This window comes from Andrena cerasifolii, chromosome 2 (assembly GCF_050908995.1).
Source record: "Andrena cerasifolii isolate SP2316 chromosome 2, iyAndCera1_principal, whole genome shotgun sequence".
NCBI classification, from domain to species: Eukaryota; Metazoa; Arthropoda; class Insecta; order Hymenoptera; family Andrenidae; genus Andrena; species Andrena cerasifolii.
In genome coordinates this window covers 8,533,642-8,545,587 of record NC_135119.1, presented here as the reverse complement: position 1 = coordinate 8,545,587, position 11,946 = coordinate 8,533,642, and the positions used below count along the sequence as shown (strand labels likewise).

Here is an 11,946-nt window from a genome sequence, read left to right as displayed (position 1 = left end):
CCGCAAGCAGAATCGAGTTCTTTTAATGGAAATTTCATTCCTTTTTACAGTTTAAGCTGGATTTATATTATCCGTATCCAACACGTATCGGCATTGTTCCGATACCGAACGAGTTTTCTTATTTACGTTCGTCGGACGGTGGCACCGATCAGTTAGTCAACAGAAAGCGATTCGTATAGACACGTAAAGATGCATTCTCTTTTAAATATGCAAGATTTGGCTGTAATAGCTATATTATTAGATGTAGACGAAGTTGTGAATGCCAGTACGTGTCTATGCTGATACGATGCGGTATATGTATAAACACCTATATTCAAATTGTATTATAGAATACTTTTCTGATCGGATACGTTCCGCGTCTGCACGGATAGTATAATTCGACCTTTAAAGTTGCAGAAGCATGTTGATTTCTGATAATCAAACTTTGTGAGCGTCCGCTATTTTCTTCAACTTTTACATAAGTGGCTACTTGTGCTTCCGGCGATAGGCCGCACTCATACAGATTAAGAATCTCTTTGGAATTCTTGTTTGAGGCTACTAAAAAAATTTATTTTTTTTTTACTTACAGCAAATTGGCAGACCAGCAAATAGATTCGAATAAAGTTAAATTCGTCAGCCTGTGGGCTCGTGAGCACCTAATATAGGGGCCGACGAAACCTCGCAAAACCACGACAGCAGAGCGGTTGAAGGCGCGTATCCGAATAGGCCGCGAAACTCGAGTAAGTTTTTTTTTAATTTACTTATATGGCAGTAGGGGCAGTATGTCTATTTCACGTGTATCTAATTACGGGTATACACGTGAAATTAATATATTCGTGCTTTAATCCGTGTAATTTTTAATACACGGGTACACGTGTACATATTAACATGCGATTATCGATGTATAAGAAAATACCGGAATATTTAAGTACATTTACACAAGTAATTTGCGAAACAAACATATGGTTAATCGAAATTATGTTGTTTGCTATTGTTACCTGCAAACCTAGAAAATCAATGTGTTTGTTTCGCAAATTACTCGCGTAAATGTACTTAAATATTCGTATTTTTCTTATACATTGATAATCGCACAAAATAAAATATGTCTACCTATGTTAATATGTACACGTACGCCCACACAAAAATACACATTAAAAATGACACGGATTTAAAGTACGGATACATTAATTTCACGTGTATCTTCAATACATGTTCATAATCATGATCTTTATATTATGCTAGATAACGGACAATGAAGTGAGAAAACAAATTGGCTGCTTCCGTGCGTCGTTTGGGCGCGAAGATTGGGGACAAAGAAGAAGGAGCTCTGGCCGTATTTTAAGCATTTACAATGTTTACGTACCGTAAGTATTTTTATTTTTATTATTTTGGAACGAACCTGAGGTTGAGAATCTCGTGGTGTGTACCGTGGTCGTCCTTCTCGTGTTGTCTCGCGTCTGTTGTTGCTTGTTGGTCGGGGAGGGGGGATCGCCTCGACGGTTGTACGTGTGCCTGTGAGGGATTTGATTGTTTATTGGTGTGCAGAGGGATTTGTTTTATTGGATTTGAACTAACAAGTTTCTTCTCACGAACAATTGTATGTGCAAATTTTCATGTAGAGCCGAATAGAGATCGAATTACAACCAAGTGATACCGCAGTAGCAGGGGCCACAGTAGCAGTAGACAGGGGCCGGAGAACTAAAATTCAAGAGCTAAGAAGGAATATTAGAGTCTTCTGGCGGGTGCGTCTATGGAACCACGAGCGAACTCGGGAAACCGTATGTATCTGTGTGTAATATGTCCACGGATTTTGGGATTTAATAAATTATTACGTAATCGTTTTCTCTCTCCACAGAATGTGCTGTATGAATTTCACTGGCAGGTGCACTGTAGAGGTCGGTAAGACTGACGGCCTGACCCGTCAGACTTATAGCGGCAGATTGAGGGGAACGAGACAAGAATTTTCGTTCGACTAAATATTCCTGCCTACGGCAAGGTAGATCGACATCTTTGAGGAACTGGCCCCTTAGTGCAATCGGTGGTAGAAGGATACAACGTGTGTGTCTTCGCGTACGGTCAGACGGGCTCTGGTAAGACGTACACGATGGAAGGTCTCCCCGGGATAGGAACAGATGCATCAATAACCGATTTGAGCTTTGAGTTCCTATAAGAAACATGCTTCTGCTTCTTCAACGGTGGAAGTATTACGTTACCAAGGTTTGCGAGAGATTTGTTCTTTGTTTCGGCCAGGCACACCGATTTCTCGCCCTGCAGTCTGTCTGTACCGGCCAGGTACCCCAAACTCAGATTTCCTACCGAAACCTCTTTCACCTTGTGCACCCCGATGAATTTGATCCTTGTCACCGAATGCGACCTCGATGACCTAGAAAGATTGCATTTCATGACCGTTAGCGAATCTATACGATCATTACCGTACATGAAACAAAAAATATTTTCCGATCGTTCGATTGTGTAGCTGCAACAGCCTTGTTCCTTTGGGCTGTTAGTAGACAGTGGTGTAATTCTTCAGGATTACGTACTTCTTCAATTTTCAGATTAGTCACATATAGTCCTGCCCATTGCTGTTGGCCAGTCCATTAAAAATTGTGCACGTAAAAAAACTCAAGCTAGCTGTATTAGACCGGTTTCAACTCGGTTGCTCATATTCTATTTAGAGGTTGAAACACAGGTTCGACATTAGTGTGAGGTTTCTTACGTGTACAATAATGAACGGAATGGCCGACAGTAAAGGGCAGAACTTATATGTGAGTAATCTGAAAATTTAAGAAATATATAGTCCGGAAGAATTACACCAGAGTCTACTAACAGCCCACAGGGGAACAGGGCTGTTGTGGCCACTCAATCGAACGAATGGAAAATATTTTTTGTTTCATGTACGGAAATTATCGTATAGGTTCGCTAACGGTTATGAAATGCAATCTTTCTAGGTCATCGAGGTCGCATTCGGTGACAAGGATCAAACTCATTAGGGTGAAAGAAAAGGTTTCGGTCGGAAACCTGAATTTGGTGGACCTGGCCGGTTCAGAGAGGCTGCAGGGCAAAGAATCGGTGCGCCTCGCCGAAACAAAGAATGTTAATAAATCTCTCTCAAACCAATTGGTAACGTAATATTTGCTCTGCTGAAGAAGCAGAAGCATATTCCTTATATGAACTTAAAAGCTCACTCATTTATTAATGCCGTATTTGGGTGGCGGCATACTTTGATATTATAAAAATATATCGCCGCTGGACGAATGCTATAACGAAGCATTGAATTCGTTACAATTCGCTAGCAACGTCAACAGCTGAATGCTTCGTGAAATTTATTTATTTACTTATTTATGTATTTACGGGAAGAACCCATTAAGAACAAAAAACACGATTTAATTGAATTTTTGCGAACATTATTCTTGTAATTTTTCTCATTTTTCTTAAAGTGATTCATTTATATAGAGGCACACATAACAACCTACCCGCATTTAAGTGATAAGGTACCACTGAAATTGGCGTTTCATTTTTAAGTTATTAGACTCGTTTTAAAAGGAGAAAAGCATTCGCAGCAACAAAAAGCACATTTTCGAATACATGCGCATTTTAATATATCATCGCGTGAAAGATGTTTTCATGGAATAATACACATTGCTTTTATAAATATCACGATTGTAACATGTATTCAGATAATAAAACATTAATCTGACTTGGCGTTCATCGATCAATGTTCGAAACATGAATTTACGATGTGTTCTGTATCTTGTTGCATAATCAGATTACTAAAATTTCAAGTGAAAGCTATTCATGTGAATAAGATTGTTTTTATTGAGCCCATATAATAACTATTTGTAAGTTGATTTTATACTTAAGATAATTATAATAAGATATTAATAAGGATACAGTCAAGCTTGATAGCTTCATTAAGGGGGTAGACACGTCACGTGACCTGGCCGATTCGGCAGGTCGGTATTACAGCATTTTTTCCTGCACAGAAATGGTAATACCGATAGATCGACGATTACCCGGTGAACGCGAGAGGGAGCTGTTTGCTATTTCTGTATTCTATTCTGAATAAGGAAAGAAATTCTCAGCTGTTCCGTTATACTTATAAAAATTTAAACGGAAAGTCGGCTGGTACTGTAAACGTAGAAAATTCATTGTACATTTCAATTACTTGAAATGTGCTTATGCTACAATATTCTACGTTAGCAGTAAGGAATTCTAAGTGAAAAGGGAAAATAGATGAGGGAATGTCCCCAGAAAATGAAATTTGTTAGGTTAGACATTTTTTTATTAGCAAAGCACCGAAACAGAACATGAAATACACTTATTACACGTCCTCTGCAGAAAGCAGTTATCAACAAACATTATATATATATACAAAATTGTATTGAATGTTGAATTGGGCTAGTGAAAATGCGCAGACTGGATACGCGTGATTATTATGTGGTCGGCTCCTCGAAGTGACAGAAAACTATAACCTAAATATATGCTATATGACAACAAATGTTTAGTGGCTATTTCAGCTTCAAAGGCATCGCCTTAAAGTTGCAAATAAGAGGCGCAGGCCTTTCAAGAGGCGTTCGAAAATTCTGCACCACTTCTCGCTCTTTGATTTGCTCTCTGGAGACGTTACTTTGTGCCATCTCTTTCGACGGCATGTTCTCTTGTTACAAAGCCCAATTTTGTGCATTCTGAAAATTTTCGCCAGATTTTGGCCAATATATCAGAAGAACATGAAGTGGAAAGAGGTATACTAAATTTCAGCTTCGAAGGCATCCTCGATTCTCGCTCCGAAGACGTTACTTAGTGCCACCTCTTTCGACATCATGTTCTCCTGTTACAAAGCCCAATTTTGTGCATTCTGAAAATTTTTGCCAGATTTTGGCCCAGGTATCAGGAGAACATGAAGCGAAAGGAGGTATTCTGAATTTCAGCTTCGAAGGCATCCTCGATTTTCGCTCCGAAGACGTTACTTAGTGCCACCTCTTTCGACATCATGTTCTCCTGTTACAAAGCCCAATTTTGTGCATTCTGAAAATTTTTGCCAGATTTTGGCCCAGGTATCAGGAGAACATGAAGCGGAAAGAGGTATACTAAATTTCAGCTTCGAAGGCATCCTCGATTCTCTCTCCGAAGACGTTACTTAGTGCCACCTCTTTCGACATCATGTTCTCCTAGTACAAAGCCCAATTTTGTGCATTCTGAAAATTTTTGCCAGATTTTGGCCCAGGTATCAGGAGAACATGAAGTGGAAAGAGGTATACTAAAGGGTATAGCCGGTTAAGATGGTCAAATGTGCCCTTGAACCGAATTCGACTCACGATGAATCATTCGAAAGCTTATTAAAAAAGAAACATTTGTGGCAATTTTCAACTTCGTATCTCCACCCGGAGGGTAGTAAAGGGCAAAAATAGGAAATCAGGTTTTTGCCGAATTTCTCCTATACTAGGGGATGAAAAATTTTGAAAAAAATCAGAGGCATTTATGTTATCAGGGCATATATTAGAGAATTGTTTCAGATTTTTAAATTAAAAAACCAAGCTGTGAAAAATAAAAAACGACGAAAAAATCGGTTTTTAATTTTTTTAACTGCGGCGCAACAAATTGAAAAATCTGAAAAAAATTCAGGACAATAGTAACAATCATACGTACTTACAGTAAAAATATAATTATAGTGCCAAGCCTGCTTCGATACACAATCGGCAATTTTCAGAATTTTTTGGCGTTTTTTATTTTTCACAGCTTGGTTTTTCAATTTAAAAATCTGAAACAATTCTCTAATATGTGCCCCGATAACAGAAATGCCTCTGATTTTTTTCAAAATTTTTCATCCCCTAGTATAGGAGAAATTCGGCAAAAACCTGATTTCCTATTTTTGCCACCTCTTTCGACATCATGTTCTCCTAGTACAAAGCCCAATTTTGTGCATTCTGAAAATTTTTGCCAGATTTTGGCCCAGGTATCAGGAGAACATGAAGCGAAAGGAGGTATTCTGAATTTCAGCTTCGAAGGCATCCTCGATTCTCGCTCCGAAGACGTTACTTAGTGCCACCTCTTTCGACATCATGTTCTCCTGTTACAAAGCCCAATTTTGTGCATTCTGAAAATTTTTGCCAGATTTTGGCCCAGGTATCAGGAGAACATGAAGCGGAAAGAGGTATACTAAATTTCAGCTTCGAAGGCATCCTCGATTCTCGCTCCGAAGACGTTACTTAGTGCCACCTCTTTCGACATCATGTTCTCCTGTTACAAAGCCCAATTTTGTGCGTTCTGAAAATTTTTGCCAGATTTTGGCCCAGGTATCAGGAGAACATGAAGCGAAAAGAGGTATTCTGAATTTCAGCTGCGAAGGCATCCTCGATTCTCTCTCCGAAGACGTTACTTAGTGCCACCTCTTTCGACATCATGTTCTCCTGTTACAAAGCCCAATTTTGTGCATTCTGAAAATTTTTGCCAGATTTTGGCCCAGGTATCAGGAGAACATGAAGCGGAAAGAGGTATACTAAATTTCAGCTTCGAAGGCATCCTCGATTCTCTCTCCGAAGACGTTACTTAGTGCCACCTCTTTCGACATCATGTTCTCCTAGTATAAAGCCCAATTTTGTGCATTCTGAAAATTTTTGCCAGATTTTGGCCCAGGTATCAGGAGAACATGAAGCGAAAGGAGGTATTCTGAATTTCAGCTTCGAAGGCATCCTCGATTCTCGCTCCGAAGACGTTACTTAGTGCCACCTCTTTCGACATCATGTTCTCCTGTTACAAAGCCCAATTTTGTGCATTCTGAAAATTTTTGCCAGATTTTGGCCCAGGTATCAGGAGAACATGAAGCGAAAAGGGGTATTCTGAATTTCAGCTTCGAAGGCATCCTCGATTGTCTCTCCGAAGACGTTACTTAGTGCCACCTCTTTCGACATCATGTTCTCCTGTTACAAAGCCCAATTTTGTGCGTTCTGAAAATTTTTGCCAGATTTTGGCCCAGGTATCAGGAGAACATGAAGCGAAAAGAGGTATTCTGAATTTCAGCTGCGAAGGCATCCTCGATTCTCTCTCCGAAGACGTTACTTAGTGCCACCTCTTTCGACATCATGTTCTCCTGTTACAAAGCCCAATTTTGTGCGTTCTGAAAATTTTTGCCAGATTTTGGCCCAGGTATCAGGAGAACATGAAGCGAAAAGAGGTATTCTGAATTTCAGCTTCGAAGGCATCCTCGATTCTCTCTCCGAAGACGTTACCTAGTGCCATCTCTTTCGACATCATGTTCTCCTGTTACAAAGCCCAATTTTGTGCGTTCTGAAATTTTTGGCCAGATTTTGGCCCAGGTATCAGGAGAACATGAAGCGAAAAGAGGTATTCTGAATTTGAGTTTCAAAGGCGTCACCTTTAAAGTTGCGAATCGAAGCTGCAAAGGTTTGGAATTTGGATAGGAATATGTAAAAGGTATTTCTAAATAATAATACAGTTCTTTTCAAGTTTTTCCCACTTTATTTGCAGAAAAGGTTAATCTGTAACAAGAAGAAAATATTTTTAGCAATCTGATTTGTCTATTATAGAAAATACAACAAATAGATTTGTCTATTATAGAAAATACAACTAATTTCAGGCAAAACATATAAAGAATATAATTATCTTCCTAATTTAAGACAATTCCCCTTTATTTCATGTAAAATACATCTCAACGCTGTACAATTCTACTAACATATCAGTAAAGTACATAGGAAATGTATAATATATTAGTAACTTGAAAAATATTTTTAGTAACTTGACTTGTCTATTATTGAACATGGGAGAAACGTTACAACAGTTTGTCACGTATGAAAATATATTAGTAAAGGGAATAATGCGCTCCAAAATTCTGCGTCTCTTCGTTAAACAGTCACTGTCTCGAAACATCTGTGCCACTTCTCGCTCTTTGATTTGCTCTCCGGAGACGTTACTGGATGAAAATAGTCTTGGAAAAATGTAACAATAAATAAACAAAATTTAAAGTCTTCCTATATCTACTGCGAATTACTTTTTTATTCCTGTTACTTTAAAAATAAATATAATATTGAAGTGAGATTATTTCCAGTATTATTCCTTTCATTCATTTTTATATAATATCATTCAGTATAGTATGTCCTCCTCTGTACTTGGTTACAATAGCATGTCCAACTTCCAAGCATTATTGTCGAGTTATTATTATAATTTTGCAGATTCTAACTTATACTACTAATTACATACTTTCAGTGATACCTATATTACAATAATGCAAAAAGTATTTAAGTAATTATAAAGTACCATTGAATGTTTGAAAAAAAATATCGAAACCACGGTGTAAGTAATAGACAGGTGTTCCGACTCCTCTTCAAAATTTGTGACTTTTTCGTCCTTGTTCTTCTGGCGGCCGTTAGATTGGCGTTCAAGGAGAAAAACCATACATACAAGGCTAACTTTTTGCGCATAATATCGATCGTGAGCAGAAATGCGAGAATTTCCGCTGAGCAGAAATAGACATTTTATACTAAATATTAAATAGACCATTATTAGGTTAAAATGTTTTTCAAAATACTTCTTGTTTGTTTTATGTGTAAATGGGAGGTTAAATATTACGTTTAATAAGTTTTTTGTCGATTGATGCACAAATAAATAATAAAAATGTATTTTTACGATAGCGGAACTCTTACATGATTAGAAATGCGGACATTGATCTTATACCAGATTTCATAAAGTTTTGCGGCGTAACAATAATATTTTGGAAGGATGTTAAGTTATAAAAAGTTGACAAATGTAGCGTAAAAAAACGAAATATCTAATGAACATTTATTGTCATGTAGCATATATGTAGGTTACATTTTCTGTCACTTTGAGGAGAGGACCACATAATTTGGTGCATGTTTTTCAAAGCGTGCGTAAAGTGGCGTAAAGAGACAAATACGTATGCGCGCATAAACTGCACGCTTCATGCGCTAGAAGTGGGAGAATTCTAGGCAATCCTATGTGCCACCAACGACACCAATGCGCGCATAGACTGAAACGGATCGGTTTTCTCTGCAGTCTATGCTATGCGCAGTATGCGTGATTCGGAACACAGCCTACAATCTCATAAATGCATACGCATGTACATCATCCCTCCCCGCGGAGATCATCACTCCCCACGTCCATAATTCTACTTTATGCACCGGTCCTTTAGATCCACGATCAGAACGCATCCACAGTTCCACAGTAAATATCCCTAGATCCACGTGTCGGTCAATACTTTCCCTGCTGCATCGGCGGGGAAACACCCCCAATCGGGCCCCAATCCAATGCCAGCAAATGGATGGAGAGTTTTGATTATTTTAATACGAAGCTGTCAGAAACGCTCCTTGTTATTATTTAACCATTCTGTTAGCAAAGTCATTTATGTAAATATGTATTAATTATGTAAATACCAGAAATATTTTTTGTTATTATGAAATACAAATTATGCGTTAGATACAGTAGTCTGATGATACATACAGATGTTAAACAGCAGTATTTTTCGAAAGCACCTTCGTATTCAATGATTTTTAAGCAAAAGTTTCGTCAATGTGCTTGCGCAATGCGCATATATATGACGTAGTGTGTATAAAAAGCTCATGTATAGTGGGGCAAGTGCAATGCGGTGCATTCTTGTGCACATGAAACTAAGGATCTCGGGTCGAAAGCAACATAATTTTATAAATTAAAATGGAAGTTTTGAATCATTTCGATCATATCGACGAGAGGTAAATGTTCTATTCTTGTTCAAAGTTTAAATGAATGAATCCTTTCTTATAACGTGTCAAAATAATACCGGAGCTGATGGATGAATATAACCATAGCTCTCGTTTATGTAATTTCCTTGTTTAATTTCACAAACCTCAGAACAGTGCACAAAAGTAAACTCTTTCCGTAGTTACAAACCTGTTTAAAATCCTTCGCAAAAATAGAAAACCGCGCACTCAGTTTCAAACCGTAAGGTTAACTCGGTAAAGATGGTGATGCAATTTTCTCATTTAAGCATGAACATACTAATTGAATCCTTTTTCGTCAATTTTTGTAAGTACTCATTATTTTATAGCGTGGATGAGAGCACAATTAGCAATGACAATGTCGGCGTCGTTCTAGAGGAAGCAGAAATAATAGATTGCGATACAGAAATAGAAACTGTCGCTGAAGAGGACAACATACAATACCAATTGTGCGAGGTGAACAGAAATGATAATGCGGTAGCGTATCGTGTGGTGCAAGTTGGTGATGGTCATACAAACAATGCTGAGTTATCAATAGCTACACCTATAAATAATACAGTTCAAGTTTTGACATCGCCTATAAATGGTCAATTTTATGTACTTAGTAATGGTAACGAAGTAGTTGCCTCAGAATCTACAAGAACAGCCGCACCACGTGTTAAACTTCAAATAGATAATCCACAGAATATTCTTACCACTATCAAGAAGGTGACTCTTTCATTGCCCTTAAGGTGACAATAAATGTGTTACAGTAGCAATTACCGGTGCATAATCTTCCACAGAGAGACGAAAGACGAAGGGTAACCCATAACGAGGTAGAAAGACGCCGCAGGGATAAAATCAATAATTGGATATCAAAGCTTGGAAAGCTTTTGCCGGACTGTGAACAAAGTACGGCAGGGGGAGATGGAGATGTGAAAACAAATTTTGAATTGCAGGTAACATAATTTATACCCTACGCAATATGTATTTGTCGCTGATTAATTGTTTTCACATTATTCTGTTCGCAAAGTGCTTAGAAAGCTTTTTCACTTACAGAGCAAAGGAGGAATTTTAGCTAGGGCATGTGAGTATATTACAGAGCTACGTGACGTACAAGAGAATTATTCACAAAGTTTAGATGAAAATGCTCAACTATCGGAAGAAGCTAAAACTTTAAGACACGTAGTGAATCAACTGAGAATAGAGAACTCGCAATTAAAGGCCCAAATTTCGAAAAGTACAACCTATATACTTGGTACGTAATTTTCACAAACACATACAATAAATAGAGTACAATTTTGTTCAAAGTATCATAAATCTAATTGTACTTGTGAAATTTAATATGTGGCAGACACGTGCGATTCAGTGCAATAAAGTAATAGTAATGTAGTAATTATAAAATGTTTATTTACATATATTTAACTGAGTATATATTTATATTTTCAAAACAAGTGTAAACAAATTATGTAATTTCAACTGTACATATCATAAACAGTAATTATTTATAACATGAACGATAGAGCAAAGAGAGTAATTTATTATTAAATCATTAAATTAGATATACAAATATACAAAACATTGCGCTATTTAATTCAATAATTAACCTTTATCCAAAAGTTATACGTCGTTTAATTTTAATGTTACTTATTGCCTAGGTTGTGTTGAAAGTTTTTCCGCTAACAAAGAGTCCTACGATATTTACACTTATAAAGTACAGTACCTAGTTATTTACACGAAACAAAGCGATACATTATATTGTATCTGTCGTTTTTAACCGGTTAGCGTAGAATGCGCGTGCATATTAATGAGGTGCATTTATTTAATGTCGATCGTCAATATACACGTGCAGCTACTAATACGAAATACAAGGGAAAGTGTATGCGTTCACATATACATGTGTACACACATATATACGCAGTAGTCTAAACTGTTATTACTGTACTGCCTAGTAGTATTATTGCTTCAAAGCACATTATTTTGACGTTTGTGCAGAATCTGTTTCGATATATCCAGAGTAACAGTACAAATTATTTGGCCTGCAGTTACATGAAAAGAATAGATATCAAGCTATTAATAATGTATTTCCTAAAGTGTGGATCTCTGTCAGGATATGTGGATCACGGCCAATGCAAAGAACGAATTTTGTATAGAATTTTTTTACAGAAACACATTGTGCGATCATCTGTAGTATTACTCTGGTAATTTGTAGCAGTTTTGCTCGTTTACTCGTGCCGGTGAAATTCAACGAATGAGAAGTTCC

At 37.4% G+C, this 11,946-nt stretch overlaps 1 protein-coding gene and 1 pseudogene across 1 annotated transcript; both read left to right on the top strand.

Annotated features, from left to right (window-relative positions):
- The first annotated feature begins 189 nt into the window (after window positions 1-189).
- Window positions 190-3,676, top strand: LOC143366488 (protein claret segregational-like; annotated as a pseudogene).
- A 5,606-nt stretch (window positions 3,677-9,282) lies between these two features.
- On the top strand, window positions 9,283-11,262 carry LOC143366328 (upstream stimulatory factor 1). The gene is made up of 4 exons (XM_076807343.1): window positions 9,283-9,698; window positions 10,034-10,412; window positions 10,487-10,642; window positions 10,743-11,262. The coding sequence occupies exons 1-4, from the start codon at window positions 9,661-9,663 to the stop codon at window positions 10,947-10,949; spliced, it is 780 nt and encodes a 259-aa protein (XP_076663458.1). The 5' UTR covers window positions 9,283-9,660; the 3' UTR covers window positions 10,950-11,262.
- Window positions 11,263-11,946: the final 684 nt, after the last annotated feature.

What these genes read in the sequence shown, in the direction of transcription:
- LOC143366328 (XM_076807343.1), top strand. Translation starts at nt 9,661, where the DNA reads ATGGAAGTTTTGAATCATTTCGATCATATCGACGAGAG. An exon ending in TTCGATCATATCGACGAGAG is followed by an intron (nt 9,699 to 10,033) that starts GTAAATGTTCTA and finishes ATTATTTTATAG; the next exon opens with CGTGGATGAGAGCACAATTA. An exon ending in AAACAAATTTTGAATTGCAG is followed by an intron (nt 10,643 to 10,742) that starts GTAACATAATTT and finishes TTTCACTTACAG; the next exon opens with AGCAAAGGAGGAATTTTAGC.